Here is a 14,120-nt window from a genome sequence, read left to right as displayed (position 1 = left end):
TCAGAGTCCAGTTTGGGCATTGGCAGAAAAACCAAAACTTTGAAGCCGTGAAGAAGCAAAGCAGCTTCCAAAGCTCACAGTCTGGGCTTTTTCAGAACCCCAAAGCTCTGATGTCACCAAAAAGCAAAGCTCAAAAGCAAATCCCTGATTTTTAAGTGAAAACTCCAACACCCCAGCGCGTGCTTTGCCTTTTCAGCTGGGACGTGTCTCACCCTGAGTTTGCAGGGCTGTTTCTGGAGGGGAAGCTGACATTTGGTGGTTCTTCACCCTTTCACAGAGCTGCTCTGAGCTGTTTCCTGCCCCTCTCACCGCCTCCACACAGAACTTTCCTCGGCCATTTCAAGGCTGGGTTTGTTTTTTCACTGCATTTCTGAGGTGTGAGGAGGGCTCTGGGGGAAGACCCCAAGCTGGTTGGTTGATTGGTTGGTTGGCTGGTTGATTGGTTGATTGGTTGGTTGGCTGGTTGGTTGGTTAGTTGGTTGGTTGGTTGGTTGGTTGATTGGTTGGTTGGTTGGTTGGTTGGTTGGCTGGTTGGCTGGTTGGTTAGTTGGTTGGTTGGTTGGTTGGTTGATTGGTTGGTTGGTTGGTTGATTGGTTGATTGGTTGGTTGGTTGGTTGGTTGGTTAGTTGGTTGGTTGGTTGGTTGGTTGATTGGTTGGTTGGTTGGTTGGTTGGTTGGCTGGTTGATTGGTTGGCTGGTTGGTTGGTTGGTTAGTTGGTTGGTTGGTTGGTTGGTTGATTGGTTGGTTGGTTGGTTGGTTGGTTGGTTGATTGATTGGTTGGTTGGTTGGCTGGTTGGTTGGTTGGTTGGTTGGTTGGTTGGTTGGTTGGCTGGTTGATTGGTTGGTTGGTTGGCTGGTTGGCTGGTTGGTTGATTGGTTGGTTGGTTAGTTGGTTGGCTGGTTGGTTGATTGGTTGGTTGGTTGGTTGGTTGGCTGGTTGGTTGATTGGTTAGTTGGTTGGTTGACGTTTCCAACCTCAGAGCTCACAGGTGCTCCATGATCCTCTCCTGCTTCTGGAGGGGGAATAAGCACAACCTCATCCTCTCCACTGCTGAACAACCCCATTGAGTGTCCTCCAGTCACCTCCAAACTGGGAACTCACAAAACTCTGGGAGCACTGGGACACCTCCCTGGATAATCCTCCCACCACTGCTTGGCCTGGTTTAGTCCTTCCCCATTTAATCCCAGGTTTGTCCCAGAGTTTAAATGCACAACTGGTTTAGTCCTTCCCCATTTAATCCCAGGCTTATCCTGGAGCTCAAATGCATCAAAATGCAGCAAGTTCTGCATTCCTGGGCTGTTCCCATGCTGGGCAGGCACCCACAGCCTTGCAGGGATGCTGTGAGTCTGTCCCTGCTCCAGAGCAGGGAGACAGAAGGGTCCAGAACCTCTTTCACCTGACCTGGAACGTCCCTTCCCTTTAGAAGAGGGAGGGAATTTTATCTTTAGAAAGGTGATTTTGGAAGGCAGACATTGGGTGGGTGCAAGGACACTGCAGCCACGTGAGAGTGGGATCAGTGTTTCCCTCCAGCACAACCAAAAATGCGATTTTTATCCAAAAAAACCCCACTGACCCAGAATAAAGAAGCATTGGTGGCTTCCAACAATCTTCTGCCCCTGAGGCTGCTCCAAATTCAGGCCAAATTGGGGTTTTTTAGGGGAAGGCAATTGGTGCATTGCAGCCACAGCTTGGTCAGGTTACCACATTAAAGTCTCTGGGGTTTTTTTTTTTAACATATTTTTTATTGCTGATGAAAACCAACAACAACAAAAAAGATGGATGAGCTTGCAAAGCTACCCTGGCTGGCACTTGGAGCCAAGTCTCTGAATAGCTGCAATTGTGACTGAATAATCAGTCAAATCTAATTGCAATTTTTGGTTGGATAAGCATGAATAAATGACGTGCAAACAATGTATCCTGTGATTTCCACATCCACTGGAAGAGCCCAAATATTTCACATGTTTTCACCTGGAATGATCTCCTGATGCAGATTCTTTTTTTTCTGCATTTGGATCATTTTGAATCATTATTACATTTCCACAATTTGGGAATACCTCACCCTCAGTGGCTAAACTGATAATCCAACTAATATCCAGGGAAAAGATTTCATCAACTTGCACAAATTCCTGCAAATTCCATGGATTTGTAATTTAGTGCAGCAGAGAGAACAATGGAGGGAGAGTGAAAATCATGCTTTTTAACCTGCTTATTTTGGAAAGATCCTGTCTTTTTTTTTTATTTTTGGCAGGAGATCCTGCATATCCAGAGCTGCAATAGGGATTGTCACAGCCCCTGTTGTTTGGCAGTTTGCAGGGATGCCTTGCCTGGCACCCTGGCTGAATCAGACCACAAATGTCTGATCATTTTCAGTATTAGAGGCCTCCTATGGATGCTGGCAGCCTGGTCAGAGAGAAAGTCAGATAAACTTTCAGAGAGAAAGATAAATTTTCAGAGAGACAGTCAGATACACTTTCAGAGAGAAAGATACATTTTCAGAGAGACAGTCAGATAAACTTTCCCCGGCATTTTTCTGGGGGAGCTTTGAGAAAGCTCATGGAAAGAATTAAAATAATCTTTAATCTGTTCAGCTGATGTTTTGAGCTTGCTGTTTACTCATAAGATGTTTGCAAGAAGGGTGTTGTTCCTAATTAGCCAGTGAGGTGAGGGTGTTGATTGAGGACCCACCATGCCCACCTTTCTCAGAGCAGTCTATAAAAGAATGTGATGTCTTGTAATTAATGAATGTAATCAACTTTGCTGTTGCCTTCTAGAAGACCTTGGAGCCTGTGTTGCTTTATTCAGCTGTCCCTCGTACAACAGCAACAACCTCACACTCCCAGATTCCCAGCTGAGCTCCAGTTTGTCCCACTTGAGCACGTCCAGCTCTGTTAGAGGCCACAGTCACTCACCTGGCACAAAGGGGTTTTCAGCCCTCCTCTGTGTGGGACTCCAGGTGGCTCTCCAAAATGCAGTTTATTGCATCCAAAATGCAGTTTATTCCATCCAAGAGGTTACAGCAGTCCAGGGTTGTGGGTGACAGAGCTGTGCCCACAGCTGTCAGCTCCAGCTGCAGGCAGGCCTGGAGACCCTGAGTTTAGGTTACAATGCATTATATCCTTTTCTTTTGGTTACAATGCATTCTATCCTTTTCTTTTGGTTACAATGCATTATATCCTTTTCTTTGCTGAGCATCTTCATACAGTAGAACCAATCTATACCTTAACTTTTACCTCTAGCCCATCATAACTCCTGTAATTACCATATTCATGTTACTGTTCTCCAATCACTCACAGTCAGTACATTGCAGTTGAAGCTAGAAGTTGTTTTTCAGTTTTCTTGCAGTGGAAAATTCTGAGACCTTTTTTCTATTTGCAGCTTTGCTGCCTTGTTTGCCTGTGCTCTCTTTGTGCTTGGTACAAACATCTTCTTGTTTGGGGTGGGTTTATCCTTTGCTCTAAGCCATACAAACCCCTTCTAACTCACACACCCTTTGCCTCCTTGGTTATCCAGTAAGACTGGCTCAGCAATTCTTTTCTTCTATATCAAAACTTGCTTCCATCTCCATTCCTTCTTCAGATTCTCCATTCAAAAATCTTTCTGCCAAGCACACACATCTGTGGGACTTTCTTGCCAAACTCTCATCCTTCCCAACACCTCTCCCCGTTGCAGATGTCCACGTGGAGCCCCACAAGAAGCAGCTCCACGTCACCCTGGCCTATCACTTCCAGAGCAGCCACCTGCCCACGCTGGAGAAGCTGGCCCAGAGCATCGACGTCAAGCTGGGCTGCGACTGGGTGGCCGCGATCTTCTCCCGCGACATTCGCTTCGTCAACCACGAGGTAAAGGCCTGGAGCTCCCCTCACTGAGACATGAACTTCGAGGAATTTAGGGATTTTAGAGGAGCTGGGGTTTTAGTTAGAGATAAGTTTTATTGGAGTTAATTGAAATCAATGGGTAGGCCCTGATGAAGTTAAGAGTTAGCAGTTAACTAATAATTGATTGCTTGGCAACACAATGCTGGGTTAGCTGGGTTTATAATGAAGAATATAGAAACTGATAAATGGCTTTTAGGAGCATAAGACAATTGTGGCCTCCTCTGTTCTGAAACCAATTGAAGATGGGGAATGGGAGTTCTACCAAGGGTTCATTTGTCAGATTTGCATTGAAAAGGCAGAAAGGCCAGAATGAGGAAGACTTCATTTACTTCCTCATTTAGGGACCCCTCCCCATGAAAGGGACCAGTGACCCATTTCAAGGAACAAACTGCGCATGCTTAATGGCTTTTGAACTAATTACCATGCTTAATGACTTTTGAACTAATTACCATACAGAATGGGGAATGGGATGTACCAAAGTTATGAACATGCATTTGTATTTTGGGTATTCAATACCGTATAGATAAAAGGGCTCTGTAATCACCTGTAAATTGAGGTTTGTATTTGGGAACTATCCCACAATAAACAAACACTTTGTTAACTTTAAACTGTCAGAGAGTTTTTGGATATTGGCACTAGATCAATATCCATATTGGGAATGGGATGTACCAAAGTTATGAACATGTATTTGTATTTTGGGTATTCAACACTTGTACAGATTAAAGGACTCTGTGATCACCTGTAAATTGCAGTGTGTATTTGGGAGCTATCCCACAGTAAACATCCACTTTCTAACTTTAAACTATTAGAGAGTTTTTGTCCCTCACATTTGGACATCAGTACTAGATCAATATTCATATTTTAATAAATCATCACCCCAAAAAACCACCCCCCTGCTGAAGGGTGGCATTGCAGCAGCTCTCTGGCCACAGAGAGAAACACAACTTTACCAGGTATGGTTCTGGGAAAGTCTGTGAGAAGATCAGAGAAAAGGATGAGAAACAATTCTTATCTTTGCTTGCTGACTATTGCTGGTGCTGTGCACATGTGGAATGTTTTTGTTATGGGGATTTGTTTACCAAAGGGTGGCTTCTTAATTAGCCAGTGGTGATGGTGTTTTAACTAAAGCACCAATCAAATCCACCTGTAGCAAGCTAGAATATAAAAAAGGAGCAATGTGTTTCTAAATAAAGATTATTATTTATTAGTCTATGCTAATTATTACCCAGCTGGGGGCCTGTTTGATGTGACATTAACGACATTTTGTGCTCTTTCTCCCCCAGACCCTGCAGGTGATCTACCCCTACACCCCCCAGAACGATGACGAGCTGGAGCTGGTGCCAGGGGATTTCATTTTCATGTCCCCAGTGGAGCAAAGCAGCACAAGTGAGGGCTGGATTTATGGCATTTCCCTTGCCACCGGCTGCTCGGGGCTGCTGCCTGAGAACTACATCACCAAGGCGGATGAATGTGGCACCTGGGTGTTCCATGGGTAGGTCAGGCTGCTCCTCCCCTTCCCACAGCTGCAAAAAGGGCTCAGGGATGGCCTGGGAGGCAGCCTGGGACAGAGCTAGAGGAATAAAGCAGGGATTTATTAAAAGGCTTTCAAAGGACACACCTTGGGCTGTACAAGAGCCTGGCCAAGGCTGCACCCAAGATGGACCCCAAGCCATGAGTTTTCACACTTTGACAGATTTTGGTCCATTTCCATATTGGGTTCATTGTCCAATTCCAGCTCAGGTTATGCAGTCCCAGCCTCCCAGTTTGCCCTCCTCAATTCCCTGTTGTTTGCAATTTTTGGGGCTGAAGCTGCAGCAGTGTCCTTGGTTCTGGGGCTGGAAAAGGATTGTTCTGGATTGTTCAAGGATTGTTCTGGATTGTTCAAGGATTGTTCTGGATTGTGCAAGGATTGTTAAAGGATTGTTCAAGGATTGTTCTGGATTGTTCAAGGATTGTTCAAGGATTGTTCTGGATTGTGCAAGGATTGTTCAAGGATTGTTCAAGGATTGTTCAAGGATTGTTCTGGATTGTGCAAGGATTGTTCAAGGATTGTTCAAGGATTGTTCTGGATTGTTCAAGGATTGTTCAAGGATTGTTCTGTGGGCTGTGAGGAGAACTTGCTGACACTTTACATGAAGTTCAGAGTCACACACTAAGGCAGAATCCAGAAAATACATGGGGTTTTATATTTTCCCGAATTTGGAAAATATAAAAGCTCCAAGTTAAGGCAGCAGCAGCAGCAGCAGCAGCTGGGATTTCACCTGGGGCAGCGAGCAGGGATGCTGAGAAGGGCACTGAGGGGAAGGAGCTGGCACACAGAGCCTCATCTCATCAGCCAAGGAGCAGCAGATGCTCTCCCTTAGCATGGGCTTAGAGGACAAGGTGATTTTTGCAGCTGAGATGTTGCAGCAGCTCTTTGTGGCTCGCAGGCTGCTGGAGCTGCAGCAGATGGTGCTGGAGGCACTGCTGTGCAGGCACCTCTGGGGTGGGCCTGCCACCAGCAAGGTGTAAATTTGAGAGTTAATTTGGGAAGAGACATCTTCCCTGCATCCTTCCCTGCTGGGAAGGACTTTGGATCAGGAATATTCTTTAGGATATTTAGCAAGATTTTTAGGAGCTTGTTGTTGGCTTCAGTGAGAATGCAGCCCTCATCTTTTAAGTAAGGTTATGCCTCTTGATTTTTGTGGGAATTCATTAAACAGAATGTCCTGAAATCACTCATGCACCCCTCATTTATCCTGCCAGAGCAGGGGAGACAAGGCACCATCTGGAAGGCAGGAGATGGAACCAGAGTTTTTGGGGAAAAGCCTCCCAACAATGAGCTGCCTTTAGGAGATGACTAAGCTGGAGCAGCCTCAGCAGTTTGTGCTTTCCAGCAGCAGCACTGGAGACAGGCTGGTGGCTCTTCTCCAACACACTGAGAGTTTGCCTCTGCCTCATCACCATTCCCAGAAAATCCTGCATCTGTCAATAGGTGGTGAAGCCTTTGTGGCCTTTATTAAAAGGCTCAGAGGGAAAGAAAGGCTCAGAAATTGTGTGGCAGCTCCTGGGGGCAAAGGGAAGTGGGGTAACCAAAAAATCCTTGGTATTCTCCGGACCAGTGTCCTTAAAAAATGTCAAATGGGCAAGGCAGGAAAGGGATTAAATGGGAGGAAGGGCTGACAGCTGGGAGAAATTCACTTTGTACAGAAAAAGGGATGGGTCTGAAGTGAGAACTGAGATTCTGTTGATTCACACTGAGCTTCTGTTCACACTGGGATATTCAAGTTCTGGGGTCACTGAGGATGGATCAGTGCTGACTCCACTGCTCCACCTGCATTTGGGCAATGGGGGGAACAATTCCTCAGGGCAGTGCCAGCCCCTGTTGGGAGCTCAGGAACAATCCAGCAGCTCAGTGTCATCCTTGCACCCTCATCCAGCAGGTGATAGATCAGGACCAACATCATAGTGGTTTTTTTCCTGCTTTAAATCACATAACTCACGCAGGTGACCTATTTTTGTCCCACTGGCAGAGTCACTTGAGGCTATTTTACCAACTGTGAAACCCCTGTGAGATTTTATCCCAACTGCTGCTATCAGGAAGCAGCTCCTGCTGTATTTAAAGCACTGAAAAGTGCCAGCTCTGGCAGCTCTTTCTGTCAAAGTAAATGACCACATCCATTACCTGATAATGTTCTTTTTTTTTTAATGACTAAGCAGAGGTAACTGAGTCAGCAGAGGGTCGAGGCAGCCTCTGTAATTGCCTGTCACATTTTAGTCCCCAGGGTTTTGGCCAAAGCCCTTGAATATCTGGGAATGAGAGCTTTATTCAGAGGGACCATCATTAGGCAAGGCCCTGCAGGGACAGTGGGCTCTGTTAAATCCCTTTGGCTGCACTGAACAGGAGGCACTGGGGGGAATAAATTCCCAAGCAGGTGGGAAGGGGAATAGGCAGCGCTGAAAACTGCAGGAACAACAGGGCTGAGTCCCTGCCAGGGGGAGAAGCTGCTTTGGGCACAAAAACCCTGAAAACTGCCCAGGGAGAGGCCCCAGCTTCCTGCTGAAGCCACAGCTTGTGCAAGAAATGTGAGTGCAAACTCCCTGTAGCCATTAATTCCCAAACCTGGGACAACAAAGCCACAGTCAGTAATGTGGACAGGCCCCCAGGTGATGTTAGTGAGCATCCTGTGGTCATCAGGAGGATCCTGGCATTTTCCATGAGAACATTCCAGGGTGGAGAGAGCCTCCCAGGCCTAAGTCTGGGAATTGTTCTGGGAATTGTTCCTAAGGAAACAGCCCATGGAGATGGGATTGTCTCCTCACGTGTGTGCATCACCTGGCAAGGTGCTCTCAGGGCAGCATTAAACCCCAAATAATAATGGAATAACATCACAGCAGTAATTACCACTGGCTCCTGGAGGCCACAGAAACGTCCTGAGAGCACAAAAACCATTCCCAAAGACAATGTTTCTCTATTTTTGCAGGTCCTACTCCATTCTGAACACCACGTCCTGCCCATCCCTCCAAGGCTTTGCTGATGGAGCTCTGGAGAGAAGGCAGCAGGAAGACCAAGGGCCAGGGGACGCTGGGCCTCTCACCATCATCTGCCAGAACGTGCAGGTAGGGACCCCACAGCCAGACATCATTAGGGACAGCCTTCCAGTGAATGGATTGTCCCCAAAAATTTATCTTTTCACTCTCTGCAGCACAAGTTACAGAGTTTGTAATGACACAACCCCGTCCCCAAACTGCCTCTTCAACTGGGGTGGCCATCCTCTGCCCCCCTCAGCAGCTTTATAGCGCATAAAATAAATGTAAAATGTACCAGGATTATATCTATAGATAAATGATTATATGTATAGATAAATGTACCAGGATTATAAATTCCCAAAGAGCCCCACAAACCCATCAAAGCAACAAATCCTGCAGCCTTCCCTGGGATGTTTGCACAAGGGCAAAGCAGGAGGAGCCTGCTGCTGGTGTCTGCTGAAGGTCAAACCTGCTGGCACTTGGATGCCTGGAGAGGCTGGACAGAGTTAGAATAATAAAGTGAGGATTTATTAAAAGGATATTATTAATTTATTTTATAAAGGACACACCTTGGGCTGTACAAGAGCCCAGCCAAGGCTACACCCAAGATGGACCCCTGGTTATGAGTTTTCACATTTTTACAAATTTTGGTCCATTTCCACATTGGGTTCATTGTCCAATTCCAGCTCCAGGTGATGCAGTCCCCACCTCCCAGTTTGCTCTCTGTTGTTCAATTTTCTGTTGTTTGTTGCTCAGTTCTCTGTTGTTTGCACTTTTTGGGCTGAAGCTGCGGCGGTGTCCTTGGTTCTGGGGCTGGACAAGGATTGTTCTGTGGGGCTGAGCTGTGAGGAGAACTTGGTGACACTTTGTATGGAGTTCAGAGTCACACACCAATGCAGGGCAGAGGCTGGGAAATACGAAAGCTCAACCTGAAGGCATCAATTCCCTTGCAGCCTGTTGGAGCATCAGGGGGTAGGACAGGCAGGATGGATGGGGATGAGAGATCTCTGCAGCCAGGTGGGGAAACTTGTGGGGTATTGCAAAGGGCCTGGGTGCAGGGCCCTGCTGGGAGCTGCCAGGCACAGCTGGAGCAGGACTGAGAGAAGAGAGGGGAGAGAGCATGAGAGGGTAAGAGAGCGAGGTTCCCATTACACTACAATAAATCATCTTCTGTGTTGAATATTCTGATTCTCACTAACCAATCCAGTACAAGATACAAATCCTACAGCATTTCCATACAGCCTATAAGAATCATTACATCACCATCCTGTGTTACATTTTAAACCCTACAAACTCCTCTTTGGGCCCCTTCTGCCAAGCTATAGGGTCTGCTCTGCCCCTTGGGCCTGTCTGCAAGCAGAGGGTGTTGTTCCATCAAAAGGGGATCACCTTCAGCAGCCACACCATTGTTTTCCAGTTGTTCAGTAACTGAGGGATCTCAAAGCTTGCTTTCATTTCAATCTCACTTATAGTTTCCATATTCCCAAAATCTTTTGCCAGACAATCACATTGATAAGGCTTTCCTGTTTCATCTTCCCCACCATCAGCCCCTGAGGATAAGCAGCCAGCCGGGCCCTCAGAAGCGCTGCCTGTTCGTGTGCAGGCATGGAGAGAGGATGGATGTGGTTTTTGGGAAGTATTGGCTGTCCCAGTGCTTCGATGCCAAAGGTGAGCCCAGGGTGTTGCATGTAGGGTAAAAACCTATTAAAAAAATGCCTTGTAATGTCCTATTTGAGATGGTCACCACACAAAGCTACACTCCATTTTCAGAAGGTTTCAAACCTGTTTTTATTACAGCATGGATGCTTTTTATACATTCTTACAAAACTCTTCAGTTTACACTTTACCCATTGGTCAGGAAAGACAAACAAAGTGCTTATGGAATAGAGAGTTGCAGGTTTTTCCTATTTATCCTTCTTTCTTTCTTGAATTCTACAACCTCGGTAGGAAATTCTTTCAGGGGTAAACGTGGATCCTCTTATCAAACTCCTCTCTGGCTCACACAAGTCACTGTAAAACTCTTCCACATTATAAAGTCAGGCCTTGCTACTTCAGCTCAGTTAACAGGCAGCCTGTTAAGTTCCCATGGAAAAGAACCATGAAAATTGCTTTACATAACAATCTGTTCTTGTCAAAAGACAGTTTGAATCTGTGAAAAGGAAGAAATCTGTCCTGTAAGAATCCATAAAGAAAAATTGCAAACGCCTGTGTAAAGACTCTCAGCACATACACACACAGGCACCTTCCAACCAATGAATTGACTGGCAAGAAAGTTAGAATTCTAATAATTCTAAATTTCTTCTAATAATTCAGTTCGTTTTATTCTACCAATTAGAATAAAACACAATAACTTGGAAAATTGGATCAAAAATAGGCTGAAACATTGAAGTGGAGCCTTTGCTGCTGGAACTTTGAGGTGTTCTGCCCTTTGTTATTCACCTTTATTGTTCTCTGGGGGTATCCCAGGATTTCATGGAGGAAAGAGAAGTGGCCACTGCCTGGTGGAAGCTGTGGGTTTTAACACAAAATGATGATTTTTGTGCAGCCTGCAGCAGCAAGTCGTGCAGGGAGGAAATCCTCCATTTGGCAATATCTGGGGAAATATTGCAGGAGTGATTACAGTTACATCACCAAAGAGAAAATGCACTCATGATGTTGGTAGTCAGTGTTCAATGAAAACATTTGCTGCCATCAAAGAAAAATTTTGCACTGCTGACTCTCATGAAATGGAGCCATTCACTTGTTAAATGAAAATAACACTGCTCAGAGTGGTTTTGGGGGCATAAATTGGTGTTTTCAACCCAGTGTTATGCTCAGGTTTCAGACTAGTGAACAAATAATAACTTCAGGCTGTCTTGGCCTTAGAGCTGATCAGAAATCTGTCCTAAAAGACAGATTCCTCTATTCAAAACCTCGTAGTGAAAGGATGATTTCACAACTCCCTTCTTTCTAAACTCTGATATTCCAACCTCCTGTAAAAGTGGAATGTTTGTTGTGGGATAGAAATGACATTCCCTTGGGGAAATCAGTCCTAAAAAAAAAAAAATTTAGACCCTTAGTAACATTCTGTGCTGATTTTGAGCTGGTGAGAGGCGTTTCATTTAATTTTTTGAGATTACTGATGGATTTACATGGGGGGAAAAAAACCTGCTCATGAGCCAGGCTTAGGCAGGACCTGCACAGCACAGCTGAGGTGGTGGGAGAGGGGAAAATCAGGTGTGATGTTCCTGCCTGTGCCTGGGGGAATAATTCCAGGCTGGCACCTCTCCCTGCAGGCAGGTACATGCGCAGCAACCTGAACATGCCTCACAACTTACCTCAGAGGAGTGGTGGTTTCAGGGATTATGAAAAGGATGCTCCCATCACCGTGCTGGGCTGCACCCAGGCCAGGCTCGTGGGTAAGTGCTGCTCAGCAGGCATAGCTTGCAGCTGAACAGGGGGGATTGGGGGGGATTTTTGGGAGGGAATTGTTCCCATGAGTGTGGCACATTCATGGAATGTGTTCAAGGCCAGGTCGGACAGGGTTTGGAGCAACATGGGGTAGTGAAAAGTGTCCCTGCCCAGGGGGTTTTTGGTTTTTCCCAACCCAAATAATTCCATGGCTTTATGAAGATCTTGCCCAGGAAGCTTCACTGTCTTCCTCCACTTCCTCCCATTATCTTCCCCCCATCAGAGAAAGGAAACATTCAGGCAGGGAAAAATGGACTGGATGCCCTGAGCTGACAGGATTTAAATCTTTCAAGGGTTTAAAGGAATTGTTCCCCATGAGTGTGGCACAGGTTGTCCATTCATGGAAGTGTTCAAGGCCAGGTTGGACAGGGTTTGGAGCAACATGGGGTAGTGAAAAGTATCCCCTGCCCAGGGGGTTTTTGGTTTTTCCAACCCAAACCATTCCATGGTTCCATGAGGATCCTGCCCATGAAACTTCATTATCTTCCTCCCACTTCCTCCCATAATCTTCCCCCCCATCAGAGAAAGAAAAAGTGCAAGGCAGAAAAAATGGATTGGATGCCCTGAGCTGACAGGATTTAAATCTTTCAAGGAGCTTTGCAAAGTCTCTTCACCTTCCCCAGCAATTTCCCTCTTCCAAAGGAAACCTCATCTCCCTCAGCTGCTGCAGCTGAGAAGGCAAAGCAGAAATGTGGGACATGGGGGAAATCAGAGCCATCAAAGGGTGGTGCATTGGGAGGATTTTGTTATTATCCACATTGTGGAGCACTGCAGCAGTGTGGCTGTCACCTCCTGCAAAATCTGCTTTTTTCCCCCAGTTTGCCATACCAGTATCCTTTTATCAGTCTGCCTGGCTTTATGTTGTCACAAATCATTTCCAGTGCTCTCCCACCCTCCCCATCCTCATCCCTGAGCTTGCTGGTTTGTGCACAGACAGAAAACCCTTTGTCAGTAAAGCAGCACGACTTGAGAGCTGTGATGGGGAGCCCAGCCCCTCAAACACACGAGCTCTGAGCATTTCCAGCTCAAATCCTTCTGAGCACTCCCTGCTGGTCACATCCAAACTGGGGCAGCTAAAATTATCCTGCCTTGTTTGAACACAAACAAATCACAGGGCAGCAGCAGCAGCAGGAGGATGCTCAGGCTGCACATGGCAGCGGGGTTTGCACAGGACAGAAGGGGCCCTGTGAGTGTCACAGCACTTTGCTGGGGACAAGGACACATTTTGGGTGGCATTGAAATGCTCCAAGGACACTTTGCTGGTGGCATTCAGGGACAAGGACACACTTTGGGTGGCATTAAGAGCTCCAAGGACACTTTGCTGGTGGCATTAGGGGGGTCTGAGGACACTCTGCTGGTGGCTTTGGAGAGGTCCAAGGACACTTTGTTGGTGGCATTCAGAGGTCCAAGGACACAATTTGCTAATGGCATCAGAGGTCCAAGGACACACAATTTGTGACATTAAAGGGTTCCAGGGACACATTTTGCTGTGGCATTCAGGAGTCCAAGGACACACAATTTGTGACATTAAAGGGGTCCAGGGACTCTTTGCTGGTGGCACTAATGAGGTCTGAGGACACTTTTCTGGTGGCATTAAAAGGGTTTGGGGACACACTTTGCTGCTGGCAGTAAAGGTGTCCAAAGACACATTTTGTGGAGAATTAAAGGGGTTTGAGGGCACACTTTCCTGGTGGCAATGAATGGGTCCAAGGACACTTTGCTGGTGGCATCTGAGGCTCTGAGGGGACATTTTCTTGCAGGTGAAGCCTTGCTAGAAACCAACACCATTGTAGACTACATCTACAGCTCGCCATCGCTGCGCTGTGTGCAGACAGCCCACAACATCCTGAAAGGTAAGAGCCACAGGGACAGGCTGGAGTCTCCTCGTTTGCTGCACAAAACACTGACAAACAGAGACAAAGCATGGGCCTAAGTCCATGGGGAATGGTAATTAGTATTAATTTTATTATTGAATTAATTATTGTATTATTATATATTATTATGTTGGTATGTTATTATATTGGTATCTTATTATATCATTTTTATTTAATTATTGAAATAAATTTAATTTATTTAATTTATTTGAATTCATCATTTATTCATTAAAATTTTATTTGTTAATATATAGGTTGTTATTAATTTATTGATTAATAAAATGATTGTTAATTTCATTTATTTATTATTTTATTTAATTATTCTATTATATAGTCTACTCTATTATTCTATTATTATATTCTATTTTATTATAGATAATATTATTATATATATATTATTCTATTCTAT

The 14,120-nt window shown here is 45.6% G+C and overlaps 1 protein-coding gene across 2 annotated transcripts in view; it reads left to right on the top strand.

The window, feature by feature from the left end:
* Nucleotides 1-14,120, top strand: part of UBASH3B (ubiquitin associated and SH3 domain containing B) — an 83,111-nt gene that overhangs the window by 59,133 nt on the left and 9,858 nt on the right. For both annotated transcript variants that reach the window (XM_071449771.1, XM_071449772.1), the window contains exons 5-10: nt 3,673-3,842; nt 5,162-5,370; nt 8,342-8,477; nt 9,935-10,055; nt 11,663-11,785; nt 13,598-13,690. In XM_071449771.1, coding sequence (XP_071305872.1) covers nt 3,673-3,842; nt 5,162-5,370; nt 8,342-8,477; nt 9,935-10,055; nt 11,663-11,785; nt 13,598-13,690 — 852 coding nt within the window. The remainder of the gene's footprint in view (nt 1-3,672; nt 3,843-5,161; nt 5,371-8,341; nt 8,478-9,934; nt 10,056-11,662; nt 11,786-13,597; nt 13,691-14,120) is intronic.

Source organism: Agelaius tricolor, unplaced genomic scaffold, assembly GCF_023055355.1.
Source record: "Agelaius tricolor isolate 1412-34295 unplaced genomic scaffold, bAgeTri1.0.p SCAF_29, whole genome shotgun sequence".
Taxonomy (NCBI): Eukaryota; Metazoa; Chordata; class Aves; order Passeriformes; family Icteridae; genus Agelaius; species Agelaius tricolor.
This window is presented reverse-complemented; position numbering and strand designations above follow the sequence as displayed.